This window comes from Dromaius novaehollandiae, chromosome 5 (genome assembly GCF_036370855.1).
Source record: "Dromaius novaehollandiae isolate bDroNov1 chromosome 5, bDroNov1.hap1, whole genome shotgun sequence".
NCBI classification, from domain to species: domain Eukaryota; kingdom Metazoa; phylum Chordata; class Aves; order Casuariiformes; family Dromaiidae; genus Dromaius; species Dromaius novaehollandiae.
The window spans coordinates 46,974,736-46,993,943 of NC_088102.1; the positions used below are offsets into that span (position 1 = coordinate 46,974,736).

General features: G+C 45.6%; 1 protein-coding gene across 3 annotated transcripts in view; it reads right to left on the reverse strand.

The window, feature by feature from the left end:
• Window positions 1-1,797: 1,797 nt before the first annotated feature.
• Window positions 1,798-19,208, reverse strand: part of CD82 (CD82 molecule) — a 42,929-nt gene continuing 25,518 nt past the window's right edge. For all 3 annotated transcript variants that reach the window (XM_064512753.1, XM_064512754.1, XM_026093198.2), the window contains exons 3-9: window positions 18,372-18,444; window positions 14,808-14,932; window positions 14,026-14,100; window positions 7,628-7,735; window positions 4,788-4,979; window positions 4,412-4,495; window positions 1,798-3,901 (exon numbers count right to left, since the gene is read on the reverse strand). In XM_064512753.1, the coding sequence (XP_064368823.1) occupies window positions 3,824-3,901; window positions 4,412-4,495; window positions 4,788-4,979; window positions 7,628-7,735; window positions 14,026-14,100; window positions 14,808-14,932; window positions 18,372-18,444 (735 nt within the window). In that variant the 3' untranslated portion in view covers window positions 1,798-3,823. The remainder of the gene's footprint in view (window positions 3,902-4,411; window positions 4,496-4,787; window positions 4,980-7,627; window positions 7,736-14,025; window positions 14,101-14,807; window positions 14,933-18,371; window positions 18,445-19,208) is intronic.

The following is a 19,208-nucleotide window of genomic DNA, read 5'->3' on the forward strand; positions in this document are numbered from 1 at the left end:
CCCAAGAAGGGAGCACAACCCATATACAGTAGTAAAAGAACATGCAACAAAATATCCAACTGCATGCTGCTCCAAGGATGGCGGGGTGGAAATTTGTTCCTAAAATACCAAGCAGGCAGCACAAATTGTTTACAAGGAGAATACATCTGTAATTACAAGTTATTTTAGCTACCCTGCTGCCAGGAGTAACTACTAGCAGAAGGAAGCCATCAGTGTCATCATCTCTTCCCCTGGGGACCAGTCAAAGCTGATGATATTGCAGCACCCGGTCTGAGCTTTCTTGGTGGAACAACTCCCTCCAGTGGTGAAACAGAAGTTGTTTCCACACAGCTCGGACACTGAGGGGCTAAACTGGGGACAAGCAGTAGTCCTATCCTTCCCCCTTTCTCCTCCCAACTCCAGATGAGACTGCAGGAGAAACAACAGCATCCTTCCCCACCCAGAAGCCATCTGTTCAGGTTCAGTATTTTTGCCTTAAGCATAGTACTCTAAGTTATGAATCCCTGGGACAGTGTTGCCACCTGACTAGAGCAGGGCTCTGGGATATCAGCCAAAAAGAGGGGAGATCCTACACAAGCCTGAATCAAGCTTTCCTCAAGTCCAGCATGGCCTAAAGAAACAAGTTTTACTTGCAGATCATTCCACCCCCTGTGATCCCAAGTTCTCCAAGATCCATTTAAGCACCTCTTGCCCCCTGCTCCACAAGTCAAGGTAACTGAAGTCTTGACTTTATGCCAGTTTCCAATAGTGTTTGTTGGTAGCTGTGAAGTTCACGCTGCTTCTTTGACCACATATGAGGACTTATGCCATGTTTACAATTCTCTGTCAAACCAATGACTCCAGACTCCACTACTGCTTGAGAAGAAATGCAGGTCTTTCTAAGAACAGCCATTTTAAATGTGTGCATGTAGCCAGCAACTCACCACACTGCAGCAGGATCTGAAGGAGTTATGAGAGCCAGCTCACAGCTGCTTCTCAACTCTGCTTAGCTAAGGGAGGAAGATGATTTATACAGTTGCTCTATCTATTTCTCAAGAGCTTTCCAAACACTCCAGCCCAGTGTATGGTGGTATCACCTACAAAATCAGCTGCCTCAAATTTCTTCCTCCTCACAGCAGCAGGACAGGGGCAAAGAAATCTCTTCGAACAGAAGCCTCAAGAACACTGCTGAAGGTGGGAAGGGAGGGCAAAAAATAAAGCTAGCTAGAGGGAGAAAGGAGAGATCATGTGCTGTATGCACTGTAGGTAGAGTAGCAAGCTTTTTTTTTTGGGGGGGGGGGGTCAGTTAGTCCCAGAGGCTTATGACTTCATACAATGCCAACTGTACAGAATTTGAAATGACATCTTCAACACAGAGTTTGTTCAGCTTGGGAGATGGCAGATAATTCAGATGAACTATCACTTAGCTCACCTTCATAAAACAAGGCAAATTTTATACTAGAATACAGGCTAGTAAAATTGTCACCTACCTTTGATGGGTGATAACTTCACAATTCACATTAATCTCACAAGTAAGCCTCAAAATAGCATTTGAAGACCTCAGAGCATATTGGCATATACTTCCTGCTTTCTGACAGATCATTTGCTACCTTGAACAAACAAGGTGTCAGTGGTTTGCATGTAAAGCAGAAGGGGCAGAGAGGAGGCAGGGGAAAACCAATGCAATGCACAAGTCTTAGACAGTTTTTTTTTTTTTTTTTTTTTTTAGCAAATTCTTTATTACAGAAATATTCACCCTCTAGGCTTTTAGATCTGTACATGCATTTCTTCCAGTGGGAAGATGTTGCTAAAAACAGACAAAAACAAAAGAAGGAAACCCAGCACGGGTTCCTTTTTACTTGCTGCTCAGCATTGGCATCTGTAACTGAACATGAACCTTACAAATAAGAACACGTTATGGAACAGACTTTGTACTACAAAAGCTAGCAAGCTTTACTGCGAAGAAGAGTGCCTTCTGCTATAGCAAAGGTCAGCTTGGAAGGATCTGTGTGGGAGGGGACAGGGGTCTCTCTCAAAATAGCAAAGCCTTATCAGACCTCCATGAAGTCAGCTGCCCAGTTACATCCACTCTCCCCAGTCATCACTGTATCCAGAGATGAGGACAGAGCAAGGCCTCACTGCTGAGACCCTGATCCTCTAAAATGGGCCTTCACCACTTCTTGTCAGAAGGAAAACAGTAGGTACTGAAGCCATCCCTTTAAACTATTACTAGGGCTATTCCTACCAACCCCACCCCCAACAAGAGACAGGACTCTTGACAGTCTTTGGACCACACCTGTAAGGAAAAGGCAAAGGCTCTCTCACCAAGCACCTTGTATTCAAGTTCAGGTCTCAGACAAGAACCATCCACCTCTCTCCCACATCACTTCCTGCTGTCAGGGTAAAGACATGCATATGCAATTGCAGGAAATCTATTCTGCCCAAACCACCTCTAAGACTGAGGATTTGCACCCAGCTCCTTGATCAAAGAAGCTGGGGAAGTTTTTCACCTGCATTTCTTACTTCCTTGTGCTCTAGATCAGCCTTTGCTTCTGGCCATTGGCTGCATGGAGCCAACAGCCCAGCCATTAAATAGAGAAACTACCCTGCCTGCACCAGTGCAGAACTGAGCTATTTATCTGCTGCAGTGCTTTCCCCTAAAGACAGAGCTCAGGATGCAGCAACCAACAGCCACAGCTCCAGACAACAGTGCAGACTAGACAACTAAAAGCAACTTATCCTTACATCCAAACTACATAGCCCAAACCTGGGCACTTGTAGCAGAGAGAACTCCAAGATACAGAGTCTGCAATCCAGTCAGATATCCCTCCATAGTCATAATTAAAAGCCACAACTAACAAATCTTATGTTCATAATGGGAGCAAGGGGAGAATCAAATTAATCATAACCTCTATAACATTTGGCAACCTAAGAATGCAACCAGCAGAGCCAGCCTAGTGCTGAGCCCACACCATGCAGCAGTCACCGAAGTGCTTCCAAGCTGACAGGAGCCAGCAAAGCAGTGCTAGGGTGAGAGGAGAGGGAAGAAAGGCAAATGGGAGAAACGTGTCAACTCCAGAACTCATGGGACCCGTTCCAAGAGCAGCTGAGCAACACCACCACAATCTGCCAGGTCACACTTGGAATAGGTAAGCCTGACTCCTTCCTGGTGGCTTCTCATCACATGATACAAGAAGAGCTCTGCTGAAGGCAAGGCTTGGCTGACTCCAGAAGCAGGAGAAGTGAGTATGAGGGTAGTGCTCAATGTTTCAGATGAGAGTGCAGGCTGAAAGATGCTCCATAGGGTTAACTGTAAGGGAAGAGAATGCCTATAAGCATGACTAGTTATTACCCCAAGTCAGTGAAGTAGCTGAGGTTATGAAAGCACTGGAATCTCAACAAGAATCCTGGCTCATGGGACAAAAAGATGATTTTTCTTTCTGAGAGGATGGGGAGATGTCAGGAGAGGAAATGGGAGGGAGGAAGAGAATTATTCTATGCTAGGCCTGGTGAATTGTAGAAGAATGGAGATATGAATATGATTATATAACACGGAGCAGGCAGCAAAAGCATTGTCCCCTCAGATTAATCAGTCTCATGTGATACAAGAGAGTTAAGTTCTGCTTCTTGAAGTAGAAATAAACCAGCGTCAGGATGCGAGTGGCCCAAGGGCCCTACTGCCAGAAGATCAGGCTGTATTGCAGCTCTAACAGTTCTTAGCAGAGTGGTATCAGAAATGGGATGTCACAGGAGTAATGGTCAATGGTTGGACAGTCTGGATATGAGGCAGGAATGTTCTGTTTGCTCCTTCCTCTGTGGTGCCGTAGCTCCAGGGTCAGCAGACTCAAGACTTGGGCACTTTGGTGTAGTCTTCACTGTGTATGTTCTTGCAGAGTGCAATGGACAGTATCATCCCCAGCAGCTGGAATAAGTAATGAAGAATGGGAAGTCAGTCAACAACAAGATAAGGAGGTATGAGGACAGGGTGGTCCAGGGGAGCAGAATGCAGTGGTTGCCTTTTAATGACACCACTCATGTGGGCAGAGTTGGACCCCAATCCAAGGGAAATCCAATAGCCAGGATACCAAAAATATTTTGCTACAGGAAGATGTGCCTTCATCTGGAATCTGTTATGGACTTTTCATGGCAACAGTGGGATCTCACTAGTGGGATGTACCTTGTCTCATTCTTCCTGGTTATGCATGCAGTGAATTCCCAAGTACTAGACACATCATCAGGAACCACAAGTAGACAGGGCTCTGTCCAACTTTAATCCAACCAATAAAAGGAGGAATTCAAAGCTCCAGGTAGACACAACCAAGAGCTACAACTGCACTGCCCTAAACCAGATGTCTACTGCTATGAAAAAATAGCTTTGCCTTTAGAAGAGTCTGCATGGGAAGACAGGATCACATGGCAGGAAGTGACTTACCTCTATAACAGCAACACCTGTGCAGACCCCAAGAATGATACCAAGGTTGTCCTTCAACCATTTTTGGACACCATCCATGCACCCCTAGGGAGAAAACATGGTCACGGGGGAAGAAACAGAAATCTAAGTATCTCAAGACTAAAGATCCATAACATATCTTTTCTTTTGCATTTAGAGATTATTCCAGTTGCATGCTATACCAAGTTCCACAGCAACCGCAGAGAAAGGCAGGATCCCTTTTCTGTTCCTCACTGCCCCAACTTCCATGGGAACTTCAAGCAAAACTGAAGCACTGAGAAGTGCTCTAAAATAATTCCCAGAGGAGCAAGGACAATGTGATTTCAGTGGAAGCCTCACAAGACCGAGCTTCACTCACCTGCTGATGAACAGGCCAGTCAGCAAATGCTGCAGTGCTGTTTAAAGGGATATCTAGATTACAGAAACCGCTATCCGCCACAGAGTCCTCAGAACTATTGGAGCAGGAGCAGGGATACATGGTCATGCTTTTGTTGATGAGAACTGCATTGTTTTCCCAGTCCTCTGCTCCAACCCAGCCACAGCAGGCAATCTAATAAAGAGAGAGAGAGAATCGTGGTCTTACACTTTGCACTAGTAACATACTGCGGGTGAAAACAAATGAGAGGAGCAGAGGTACATAGGACCTCTTCATGCAGTAACAAGAGTTGGGCCATACAGTTCGCGTGAAAAAGCTGCAGCAAACTGCAGTCCTACTTACCAGCCAATAACCTATGCACAGAACAGTCCCAAAGAAAGGAACATTATTTCCTACCAAAGGATCACTCTGCTTAGCGATACAAGACTTAGAGGGCCACTTCTAACACACTTTGAGCATAGCATACCATGATATGCAGGAGGCAGAAGCCATGGAGAAAGCCTAGATACTCAGACTTCAGTAAGGCCACAGAGCTTGACATCAGTTCTACAAAACATGATTTTGACTATAGCTTTTGTAGATGAGGTTTTCTAGCGTTTAGTCTAACTTCAAGGTGACAATGCTGAATAGAGGTAATACTACAAAATAGATGTTGCTGATGAGTCAGCTGGAGGAGGGCAGTGTCCTGTGTGATACATTTGAGACTACAGTCCCTCTGGTTCACTGTCAACAGATTGATTTGGCAAAGGAGAAGCCATGTAGGCAAGAGATTAACATATTAACATTTCAAAGATGTCACAGAGGACTACTACCTAATCTTCCACTAGAGATGCCATTGCCATAGGTTTAAATGCTGAGGGTTTGTTTTTCTTTGAGTAGCAGACACTGAGCAGATGCAAAGCAGAAACCCAAAAGTCAAAAGTTCCTGATTGCAAGGTACCATTGCACTTAGCTCTGAACCCAAGTGGCACACCAGCAGCCAGCTGCCGCATGATGGCGTCGACATGCTGCCAAGCCCCAGCAAGTAAGAACAAGTCTGCGCCTGCCTCACTACAGCCAGGGACTGGCTGGAAAATGGGATGAGGAAAGTTTTCCATTCAAAGAGACATTTACATTCCTATACCCCCGTGTGATAAAACTGGAGACATCGGAGGGGAACACACATCAGGAGGTCCAGCAAAGACTAAGATATGGAAACTTAGCTGCAAGCGTGGATCCCAGTGCTTCCATGGTGGCACAGAACAGGGAGACTGTTGGACTTAAGGTGGAAGTCTAGGGTAAACCCTCCCTTCTCAGGAGGGAAATGTAATGTTTCAATCTGGCATAATGTACATCAGAGTGGAGGCATGAACAGCTGAACACCCACACTGGGATTAGCATTTGGTTTCTGAAGAAGTGTTCAAAATTCAGCATTTAAGAGCCTCCAGAAGGAACTACCTCTATCTCACAGAGGTTAGGACTCTTGACTCCATGACTTCTATAGAACAATTCCCTCCTCTTGCCTGACACAAACGCAAACTCTAGCATATGAGATGAACTAGATTCCTAAAACTCAACTTCTCCACCTCTTCAAAACTTTTTTATTCTGCTCCTAAATAGAAGAGGGACTAAAGCAGAATCCTCTCTCCACAGTGGACTCAGCCTTCAGTCCATGAGTGAGGAGTTGCAAATACAGTGATAAGACATGAATAAATCATTCTCCCTCCAAAGAGGGGAAATACCACAAGTCACTGTTGTGGAGACACAAGAACAGACAGAAAAACCTCTATTCCTTGTACTACTTACTACATGTCAGCCTCATGCTGGGCATGTATTTAACCACAGTAGACAGTCAGCTCTCATGCTTGAGGTTTGGCAGTAAACAGCTATCATGACTCCAGTGTGCCTCAGTACTGACCTAGTTGCTCAAGCACTGACCCTGATGCGAAAGCAGAACCCATGGGCAGTTGGATGGCTCCCAAGAACACTGGCACTTGCAGAGGAGCTGTCACAGTAAACCAGCAACATGCACCAAGAAACAAGGCAGTCAGCGCAGCTGGCTTGCCTGGCAATGAGCTAGGGACTTTACTTGCTTAAAAAAAATAAATAAATAAAAATAATCTGCATTGTGGCTTTCATGCAGACTAAGACATTTTGAAGACCCTGCAGATAAAGGAAAGAGCAGAATAGTTGAGCTGCCATCCAACAGGCCACACACATTGGGCTAGGCAGCCAATACTAGTTAGTCTTACCAGCCAGCATGTAGGAATGGTTCAAGGTCCTACCTAACACTAGTAAGCAAGACAGTTTTCTGTCTTGCTCATGGACAGCTCTTTAGATCAGCCAAATTGCAGAGCACAATATGTTGGATTATAGATACTTGTGACTGTAATGGCAAAGTTGGAAAAAACTCTCAACTTGGATAAACAGACAGCCACTTAATTTCACATGGCCCACAAAGGTTTTTTCTGTGTGCTATAATGTTATCCAGCAGTCGCCTGTGCTAAAGATCTAAGTCAAAGACATCCGGGAGGTGTATATTAACAGCAACGCTCTCACACTTACACATAAGTCAAGTGCTACAGAAGGAGATGGCTCCTGTCCAGCACTGAGAACCACAAGGATAGACCACATGACAATCAAAGCTAAGAGGGAATCTTCAGAAGGTGAAGGACACGGTCAGCAGCACAGTTAGGACTGGAAAGAAAAGGGAGAAGATCGAGAAATGTTGCTAGGCCTCCCTGCAACACCTGTTCCCTATCCTCAGCCTAATTTTAACAGCCACTTGCTACACTGGCAAAACAGCATCATCTGCCTCTTGCTGGCCCTGCCCAGTGGCTCACCTGTCTCTGCACGTAGTCCCACGCATCCTGTAAGTTCTTCTCCTCCTCATTCAAAGGGTCGTAAGTTTCAATCAGCCTTCCGACTATGCGGGACAGCTCTTCTTTCAACTGGTAAGGGGAAAAAAAAAAGGGGGGTGGGAAGAGAGTTAGATTGGTAAATTCCTTGTAGCCTCTTCTTTGGTTTCTAGGGCAAAAAAACCCCCTACCAGGTGTGCTAGATCTGCAGTGGGTCCATCTCCCTAAAGGGGGAGAAAAACACAGACTTACCATGGTCAGGGAGATTTTAGCATTAACACACTTTGCTTTGATATAGCTCCAGTGAATAAGGCTAGAGCAAAGCAAATACCTTTAACACTATAATCTCCATGATAGCAGTTCCAGTGAGTGAGGCTAGAGAAAAGAGACAGACTGCAGATGGAGATGACAGGCACTGCGACAAAGAACACACAGAGGAATGGACGGCATCTTCTTAGTCCTCTTCGAAAGGGCCTGAAGCAGGCAGTAAGGGCTCAGACCATCATATTTCCAGAATACCAGCAGCACTTTTAAAGTTGCAGCAAAAAGACAAATAAAAGTATTACTAAAATGATGGGAAAATAAATATTTAAGAGGCCTGCAAGCTATGCTTAAAAAAAAAAGCAACACAGGCAGTGACAAATCCCCCAGACTGACCTTGAAATGGCTTGCTCTGCAGTCTTGTCTATATTTTTAAGAACAAGCAATAAATGTAATCAACATGTGAAATGCAGAATGCATTTACTAAGATAAAATCCCTCTACAGTGAACAGATGGCATTTGCTGAAAAATCTTTTTTTCCTAGGCAGAAGTAAACCCAACAAATCTGGCCTAGATTTCAGTGATGCATATGGTCTACTGCTGTGTGAGAGGGCAGTTATTCTAGAGAAACTGAGTTAATTTTTGGTCCCTATTTCCTCCATCAATCAGTTTCTTCTCAAGCTTATTGAGTTGAAGGGAGACTGCTACTCAAGTTCCTCAAAAGATGAGGCTTGGAATAAATTCCTTCCCTTAATGACTACAGCTATATATTTAGAGCACTGGTGGGAAGCATACTTCATGCACAGAGTTCAAACATCAGAGACAGCAATCATGCAACCCCTAAAACCAGAACAGAAAGGGAAATAAATTTCACTATCAAGAAATCAAATTTGTGAAGTCATGGGCCAGTAAGTGTTACAAAGCATGGAGGTCAACCAGATACCACGGAAAAGAAACTCGGCATGCTCGCTGGCCACCAAAACCAAAAATCACCTATTAGGCTCCAGTGACACAGAGTCAGAGGAAAACAAACAAACAAACAAGAACAACAAAAAAATAGAAAACTCACACCACAGGCTAAGTATGCATCCATGGATGCAAGAGAGATTGGAAAATAGTTAAAAGGGGGGGAAAAAAGTACAAAGCACAAACTAGACCTCTTCTAAAATACTACATGCAGCTTTGGTTACTCAAATTTTAAAAAGCTACCTGAAACAAGCAACAAGAACAGCTGAAGGGATATATAGAGCCTTAGTCTTGAAGGGAAGGCAAAACAGGAGGAAACACACAGCTGTGCTATATAATGCAACAGCCAATGCACCCAGCAAGTCTGCGCCTAGTCACAGAGAAAGGCTACTAACCTGACGAACAAAGGGGAAGCAGTGTGAAAACAGGGAACTGGGCATGTTTGTCATAGACTGAACAATCGCTGCCTGCCCCAGAGGAGAGAGGGGGAGGATCAACACAAGCTGAAGGACAACAGTGACATACACACTCATAGGCAACACATCTCTAACCTCACAGCGCAAGTGAGATTCTGATCCGGAATCTCAGTCCTTGCGGATACTCTCCCAGCACAGCTGGTGCCCCTCTCTGCCACTCTGGGAAGGTATGAGTCACTGCCTACTCTTGTAGGCAACTGGGTTTTCTGATATACAGCTGTTGGAAACTTCCCTTTTTCATAAGGCATTGACCTGCCTCTCCCCAGACTCTTACAACTGGTGCTTCTATATTGAGGCAGCAAGTACTGCATCTGTCTCAACCGCTCATCAACAGTCTTATCATGAAGCTTAGGCCTATCAGTAAGTCCCACCCTCTCATCCCAACTCCTTATGCAGAGAATTTACACCATTTCTCAGTTTGGTGAGAGGTGCAAACTACCACCGCAGCAGGCTTCTTGACCCTCTTCCTCCCACCTCCATCTGAAGTTCTTCTCGGCCAACCTGGACATTGGGATAGCTACCATTGCAAACGACAGACCCCAATCACAGGAGGTCAAAGAACTGTCATTAGAGTGCTTAAAAGACAGCATAGAGTCACATCAGCCCTGAGCACTGGGATGCTTTCACCCCTGCATACTACCCTTGTGTCAGTGGTGCTACTGCGTATTTCAGAGCAGTGGAAAGATTTTTGCTTTTCTTTCTTGTTACACAATGCAAATTGACCTTGGTAAACCCAGGAACACCTAGAAGCAGTAAGCAGTGTCTGTCAGAGAGAAGTTTCAGGCCATAGCTCATTTGCACTGAAGACCAGCAACTCTTCTTCCTAGGGAAACTGCAGCTCAGCTCACTGCAATCAGCTAGGTCAGGCCAGACAGATGGGAGCCGCGTGATCTTTCCTCTCACGATGTCTAACTCTTCCCCCTTTACTTACTTAGCTTCCCCTTTTCTTTCCCTTCAAATCAAGGCAACTTGACCTGGTTCTCACTAATAAGATTGGCCTCGGCTGCTGCCATAAGCCTTATAAGTTACTGAACCTCCAAGTGCTCACCCTCACCCCTCCTGCACACTGCTGCTCTGCATGTATGAAGGGAGGTGAGGAGAGCTGGGTTTGTTTTCTTACCCTGGGTCCATCTGGCCTGTCAGCTATTAGCCCACACAGAGCCAAGGGTCACTTCTGCGAGAATCCCTAGCAGAAATGCTCTTCACGGAGCCGCACCATGAGCGGAGACAGGGCCCGAACCAGAGCTCCCTTAGGGAAGCTACACCTCTGCTCTTCCTTTATTCTCACACAAGAAGAATAGACAAGAAGTCTTACAAACAGATCTGGTTCTAGAATTAAAATATGTTAAATTAATAAGAGAAAGTCAGATATTTTTAGGCTTTCAGAAAGTAACTAGAGAAAATATACAAACAGTACAGGTCTGGAGAGCAGAGGCAAAGGCAGCTTGTTCACAGGCTTAGCTGGCAGAGCCACCCATTGGGAAAACACATGCACCTGCAGCTGAACACCCAGCCTTCTGCATTTGTCACTGAAAGAGCAACAAGCTGGAAAGGCATATCGGACACTTAGGCAGGCTTTCAATATCCTTCTTGTCTTCTCCCATTAAAGGCTTGTCAGGATTCAGCGTTGTGTGGAGCATGACAGCTCCAAGGAACTGCTATCCTCGTTTTCAGGGCTCCTGCTGCATTAGAGCATGAAGTATCCCAGGGTCAGAAGGCACGATCCCCCACTCCCCACCCCCCAGCATAGGAATTCAAAGTCTAGACACCAAGGCTATGGGTGATTGCTATAAAGCAGCAGACTGTCAGGCTCCCTTTCACATGGGTTTACGGAAGAAGAGAGCCAGGGAAAAGGTGAAGACCAGAGGCCAGAGTATAGGCTTTTGATTCCAGTCTTGGTCATGGAATGAATCATGGGGGCTTCTTCCACTGTCAGACACTGTGGGTCTTCTAGCCTGTCCCTCTGTCTGGGGCTCAAGCTAGATCACTTCCCCTCACGTTTATTAGCATCTAGCCTGCACATGAAAATAGACTTGGTGGGAGAGGGCCCTCATCCCCCAGTCACTTCAGATCCTCAACTAACACATACTCCATAGCCCCAGGCAAGTGGCTGCACACAATCACACAGTCCTGTTCGCTGCAAACAATAGATAGCAAGTAGGGCAATTCCCAAAAGACCACTGCTCTCCTTTTGCTCAAGGCATTTAGAGCCAAGCTTCAGAGAACTGCGTGAACTAGGCCAGAGACACATTATTGGGACTATCACATGTTTAGGATCTTGTGATCCAAGGAGATGAGAGTAGCAACACTCAGCTTGCAAAGCAAAATGCCATTTGCCAAATTTGCGACAATGTTATTTTGTCTTCCTCACAAAACCCCCCACCCCACCACATGTTTCAGTAGATAAGAGATGTATAACATGGATGTTACACCAACATCCTCTCGGTAGTACTGGGCAATTCCAATCTGATGGGGCATTCCTCTAGCAGTTATGCTAACTCTATTTCAGCATACTTCCGTGGGTCAAGAAAAGAGATTTTGATACTGATTGTAAACAGGTATTCCAGCAAAAACTTCAGCCCTGAAAAGGCCAGGGATACAGGCTAACAAGTGATTTTGTTCAGTAGTTACTAATCAAGAGGAGGCTAGACAGGGAAGAAAGCAACAGTAAGCCTGTCCACCTCCTGCACTAGAGAAATAAGGATTTCAATAACAACAAGTGGAGAAGTGAGTATCACCTGTGCTACACTCTGGATCCAAGAGGATCCATTCCTTGTTTTATTTCTAGCCAAGTTCCTGAAGTCAGAAAGAAATAATCATGGAGAACACAATGTGCATCTAGGGATTGGTTTTCAGTTTTCAGTCTGCTTCACTGTACTCTGAACTTCTCTGGGATGATGTGCATCAAGTGAAGCAGATCGACATTCATAGCATCACTGAAGCGCAGCCACAAACCAGTGCGTAGCAGGTTTCGGCCAAGACCTTCTTGAAATATTTCTTAGTCTTCTGGGCAGGTACTTCAGGATTCCTGAAGCAGAAGGGCTCTAGAGAAGCTCTCCCATAGATTTTGTTCACTCAGGATTAAACAGGAGCATCTGAAGTTTCAGTTAGGAAGTCCAGCACTCCCCTGCCCCTTCTGCTGGGTTTGGAGGGGTGATGGACTCAGCACAGAGGCGCTGACATGACAGAGCCCCATTGGCTCTAAGAGCTGTGCAAAATAATCCCCAGCTATTTCATCCCCTCCCTGGCCTGACTGAAGTCCAAAGGAAGAGCTGAAGCTAAAACAAACAAACAAAAAACCAAAAAAAACCTAGAGTAAAGTGAAAGCTAGAGGAGAAATACTGAGGGAGGTGCAGAACTTCATGGTCCAAAAAGTCACATTTCCCCACCACAGGGAAATACCCTTCCTCACACCTCTTCCTTTGCATGAGTCAGATCTGTTTGCTGAGAATCAGCAGCTTGTTTGAAGCTGTAGCTTTACACACTAGCTAACCAACATTTCAGTTTCTCTTCCAGCTCCGGCCAGCACAGAAAGCAAGCAATATTCACACCACATTTGGCAAGGAACCCAGCCAACAGCTGCTCACAATCACCACGGCCACTGTACAAAGCTCATATTAGCTACACCAGGGATAGGCGCTTCCCCTCCCACCACAAACTCTACCGCCAGGCCCCATCTGTAACTTCCCAACCATAACCATCTGCTTTCTGTAACCACCTAGCAGGAAGGTCAGCTTGGGAGAAGAAAGCACAGCACACTGCAGTGGCATGGATAGACAGTTACATGGAAAAAGATATGGTTATCAGCAACCGATACCAGCGACCTGCGTATCAGGACAGAAGCCAGCAGGGTCACCACAGTTATAATTTGTTTCCACTGTGTGCATGTGACTCCCAATTCAGCCTCTGAGCAGTTAGAGGTCTGACAGGGCACTGCCCTGACCAGGGAACCTATAGCCAGGCCTAGATGTTGCAATTCAGAGTTGCGGTGTGGAGTTACTCTCTTCAAGCTACACTTTGCAAGTGCATTTCTGACAGAGATTCATTTCAGTTGTTAAATCTCTTGGCTCTCAATTCAAATTGTAGTACAGAACCCATTGGATACTGGGTTATGGTCTGGGGGGAAGCTGGACAGCTCTCTCATAGAGAGTTTTACAGATAACTGCAAAAGGGCTGGAAGCTGAGAAGCAGTCCTACAGCATGGTGCAAGATGACACAAGGAAGGAGGCCAGTCAGAAAAGCAATACACTGAGACTGATAACCTGCCAAGGCAGCAGTGACGGCACCATGGTAATAACCATTACCACATGTCCAAATGGTGGTTTGTAGCAGGACCAAGAGGAGCTACGGCCCAAAGCCTTTCAGAAATTTCCTTTTACTGTTCCCAGTACCCAAAAATAAAGCCTGCATAGCAAACAGAGCTTCCTACCCTTTGAGAAAGTCATATTACTGGGCCTGGCAGATGCATGATAAGCAGACTACAGCAAGCAGCTGAGCTAGAGAAAAGGAAGAATCCAGTTATGCCTGCTAATGGCATAACCCAGACTGGAAGAGCGAATTTCCAGGCATTTCCTCCTCCCGCCCTGTCACCCTCCCCCTCCCCCTCCCCCCCCCCACCCCCCCCAAAATAAAAACAAAGAAGAAAACAGGCAAGGAAAACATGCAATTAGAAATGCTCACTGTTTCTTTCTGGAAGTAGATGATCAGTCCAGCAGCCACCTGAGTTATGAGGATCACTAGCAGGCAGGTGAAGTACTAGAAACAAAACAGAAGAGGTGAGCACTATCAGCCTTTAAAAAGGTCTGTGCACAAGTAACAAGTTTTGGTGAAATTTCATGGACAGGAAAAGTCACAAGGACTAGCCAACATCTTCCCCTGCAGGCAAGCTCTGCTAACAAAATGCTCTCCTCAGTGGGAAGCTTAAGTTGTGGATTGTTCGCAAGTACAAGCATCAGCTAGAACCAACCTCCCAGGCTTCCTGACCAATACACTTCAGTGCCTCCTCTCCCATCAGGTCAACAACAGGAAGACTTCAGGAGGGAGAAACATCTGCACATGTCATTCCAGTTGGGACTTCCTTTCCCACTCCAGCTCCATTCCCAGCCCACTCTACTCTCAATGGTGGGGCTCTGTCCATCCCAAGCGGACACTAAGAAGTTCCTAATGCCAGGATACACAATGTAGCTGTATCTGGTATCCTATACATACGTGCACTCTAAATAAGCAGGAGACAAGTAGCAGGCTGAGGTTTACAAAGACAGTTTCAACTCATCCATCAGTCAGAAAATCTGGTATATATAGATGGAACATTTGGAGGGAGATCCTGACATACAGGATGTTCCTAATAGAATCTCTCTTGTCTATTGCCCTTTCCACAAAAGCTGAACTTCGCTACAATCCAATAAATACTCTGCAGAAGAGGTATCAGATGGTGGATCCAAAGCTAGCATGAATTCTCTCACCAGACCCAAGAGACATCGGATTTCATTGACTGCTCCAAGACAGCCCAGGAACCCCATCAGCATGGTGACAGCCCCAACACCAATAAGGATGTATGCACCAGTCTTCAGGGAGGGAGATGAAGTCTCTGTAGGCGCCACGAAAGGGGACAAAATTAGCCACTGACAAAAATTACATTTGCCATCACCATTTGGATAACTGCCTACACATGCACTCATAATGGTCTGATGTCAGCTACGCAGAGACTACACAGAGGCACATCAACTGCAGGGACAGAATGCTGCTTCCAGGTGTCTTCTGATGAGGAAAGACTTCAAAGGCAACCTGCGGGTCTACGTCATCTCAGAGACACGAAGACCCCAGCTCACTCCAAACAAGACAGGAAGTTAACTGCTCGGTGGATTTTAAAACCCCTCATGAATGCACTTGTATGAGTGAGAATAAGGTAAACAAATATATACTACTGCATCACAATTACATATTTTCTTCATTAACTCCCTTTCCTACCTTCAGCAAAGCTATTTTTCTAATCTAAAAAACTCCTTTTGGTTTTCATTTTAACGTGCTCTTCCTTGTTCCAGCCATTCTGGTTTTACTTATCCACTTGCAGTCAAGAGTGGGACATGCAAACCCAGTGGAGTGTGACATCACACAGCAGCTATGGCTAGTGTTGAGTGTAGATTATGCAACAGGTTACTTGACAAGCTGGTGTTAAATGGCTTATAGCCAGGCACTCATTGCAGGCTGTTGCCTGCATGTGACCCCTACAAATGAAACTATTTCAGGATCAGAACAGGGATCATACCCAAATCTAGCTATTCCTAGACATCCTCCTGGCTATCCCCTACCCTTGTGTGGAATGACTGCGGCCCCCCATTCTCAGCTTTTCAACCACATTTAAGTAGCATTATTTTTGATGTATGGTGGTGCTCTCAGTCCTCCTTCCTCAACATTTGGTACTGCAAGCAACAGAATAAAAAAAGCTTTTATATTTGGGTTTGTCACAGGAGCATTTCTTGCAAGAGGACTGGAAGGAGCAAGCATTACAGCATAAAAGTCACAAAGAGATATTCTTGTCTAGAAACAGTAATCAGAAACCTCATTAACCATCAGATATTTTTAAACCTGCATGTTCCAGAGTGTAGGGGAATTCTAGACATCCAGTGATTAATGAAAATAATGTTCCTAGAGCTCAGCTTTTAGTTTCCTGGAAAGAAGTCCCAGGAGGCAAGCTTCCTCTGAACTCCTCCAGAAATAGGTTAAGAGGAGAAGAGTAACTGAATCTAGACTAATACTCTTCCCCCCACCACACACACACATTTTCCCCCATATCTGATACCTGTTAGAAGTCACTGACCAGCTCCAAAACTTTTTCCCCACTAGAATGTTCTGAACAGAGGAAAGAGACCAATTATCAGAAAACTAGAACTGTTTGCTGTGCTGGTCAACTCAGACACTTTAGCCTTGATTCACTTCCAGGCCAGGATCTCCCTTGCTGGACTTATGTCACAGAAATCAGGACTCTAGAACAGTCTTGCTCCTCCTTCCCCACCAGTTCTGGGACTCTTAGTGTGCAGGTTAGGCCCTGATGTTGCAAAGCATTTAAAGCAGCAGCAGCCTTATGGGAGTAGCCTTCTGATTTTAGTGGCCTTCACAAGACTATTATTCCCTCATCTAAAATCTACTTAGCCATGATAGGAGTTTTCAAGTGCCTGGGCTGTAGTGCACCCGTAATGCTAGAAAGCAGTTGCTTAGCCAGTTTCTCATTAGAATAAAGAAAGAAAAAGGTATTTGGAATTCCAAAGCGCTTCAAAGAAATCACAGTGGCAGTGGGAGCAGAATTTGTATTTGCGCTTCTCATCTGCAATACATCTTGTCTTGCAAAAGAAGGCTCTCCTGGCAGGAAAACTCCTACTCTGTTTGCTGTTGCTCCATGTTTTCCCCTGAGCCGGGCAGGCAGCCAAACAAGTACAACGGGCCCCTTTGGCAGCAGGCTGGAATGCCCTGCTGTGCAGAGCTCCCTTCCCACACTGCCAGGGTTACTAAAGCAGAGGGAAAGAGGGGCAGGCATGGGAAAGGAAGTGAGGGGGCAGGGAGAAACAGCTGAGGCTGGAAATCTCCAGGAAGGAAGCTAAAGACTCAAGTGCTCAGTTAGCAGAGATTCTGGGTAAAATGGGAAGAAGCAGAGCCAAAACCAGGGACTTAGTACCTCCATGAGTGGCAGCAACAGCCATCAGCCTGTGGGAACAGCTGCAGGACCAGTGGTAGTAAACAGGTTCGCAGACAGTGAGTGGTGCTGCACACAACCAGGCCCTGGTAAGCTCCTTTTTGGCTAGCTGCATGAAGTATGTTTCTGCTCCTGCCCCCACTTGATTAACTACCAACCCTTACTGTGCTTCTTGCCCTTCTAATAGTGCAGTAGCAAGCCAGATGCCATAGCACAATAAACAGAGCAAGCAGCAGCATCTGGTGTGTTCTTGCATTAGTGGGGTGCGGTCTCCAAACATCTTCCAGAGCGGTCAGCAGGGCTGGGAAGATAAAGGCACCTGCAGGATCACTGCAGTTGGGAACAAGGTTATGAATACCGTTACTACTCATTTCCTGGGCAAAAGGAGTTGGGGCTGCAAGCATGTATGCTACTGTCCTGCAGCATCTGAAAAGGGTGCCCAAGCCAGTGATCCTGGAGACAGTGGAAATGAGTAACCAGATTTCCTGAGCAAAAAAGCTGTCTGAAGCCCCCTCTAGAGAAAGGCACAAAGGAAGCAAAGCTTGTGAAAGAGCTGAGCTACCCATTTGGCAAAAATCTGCTTACATTGATGCTAGGCTCAGCTAACTAGCTCGTTTTTTTCATTGTTGCAAAAGGCAGTCCCTCTGGTAGGACTCGGGTTTCTTCTCTTGACTGACTCAAGTGGGAAGGATGCTAGCCAATTGCATGTGTGGTGACACAGAGCACCTCTGACGTTCAGGGTAGAGTCTCTTGTGAAGCGTATGCCATCCAATGCATTTTAGAAGCCAGGATATTAAAGATTTCACAGCCCCACACCTCCTCCCTCCCCCCTCTGGATTTGCATTCTCTACCGCTCAGGAACAAGTGTGTACTGCATACTTACAGTATATATGAAGCATCAGTAAAACCAGGTACCTTCCCTCCTTTTGCATTTTAAATAGTTGAATTGAAATAGATCATTACAGTGGGTACTTATGGGACTCTCATAGACAAACTACATTAAAGTGTTGGGGGCCACAGGACAGTAATGAGGAAGCTGTTGCAGAACACACAGCATGCAGCGAAAATAAGATGAAATATTTCATCTTAAACGTAAGAAGGGACTAGTATTCTGCACTGTTGGGTCAAGAGGCAATGGTGTCATTCAGTGTGACCCTGGTGTTGCAATGTATGAGACTGGGAGAAATGTCCTGTCCTTGCTAGAGTTCCTATTTATACACCAGGTTGCTGCCCACGTCACACAACAGCATTGTCACCCCCAAACTACATCACGGTCATGCACAGCCCCAGACCAGAGTCAGTTCAGAAGGAGGGAGAAGATGAACAAACATGGTCTTACGTAGGACTGCAATGAAACTGGTTTTGTCAGCCAGAATCCATATTCCAAAACCCAGGATCACAGCACCAAGGATCTGAAAAAGCAGGAAATAAATATATATTGCTAGCTTATTAGTTTACACAAGTAAGAAGAGGCAACCACCATTCCCTATACTTCCAGAGAAAAAACAGTCATTCTTTTGTTGTTCCCACCCATCTCCTCCGTGGTACTCCTCCCAAAGTAAACAGGATTAGCATCACTTCAGGAAGACAGCCTCAGCCAACTGCAAAGGAGCCCCACGTTCTGCTTGGCAGCTCTTCACACAGCATTTTAGTAGTACATGATGTTGTACGGGAAGATGGTTCAAAACAGTTTGGCGATAAGATCCCCCGCTGCTAGAACCTTGCTGTCTAGGGAAGCACAAGGTAACAGCGCTCAGCTTCTGTGAAGAACTGACGGAGGACAAATATCTAATGCACACAGTTAAAAAGATCTTTTGAATAGAGAAAACCTTGACCGTATGGACCAGGCTGGGAACCAGCTGCCAGAGGATTAGGTATCTGGCAGCTGGAACCTTCCCAGGAAGGAAATCTAGGGTTTGCCAGACTCTGTTATATTGTTATGGCTCCAACCCATAAATGTAAAAATTCACTTTGCATGCAGGTTCCCTTGAAGTGCTTTAGACAGTGTACCCCTTCCCAAGTCAGGCCTAGGCATTTCAGCTTGTATCCCAGAATACCCCAGCCCTTCAAGCACTCCAGCAAGCACATCTTATCTTCCCACCAATAGAAAAATCAAATGTTATGAAACAGCAGCCATGGTCCCTGTCTCACTCACCACACAGTCTATCTAGGGCAA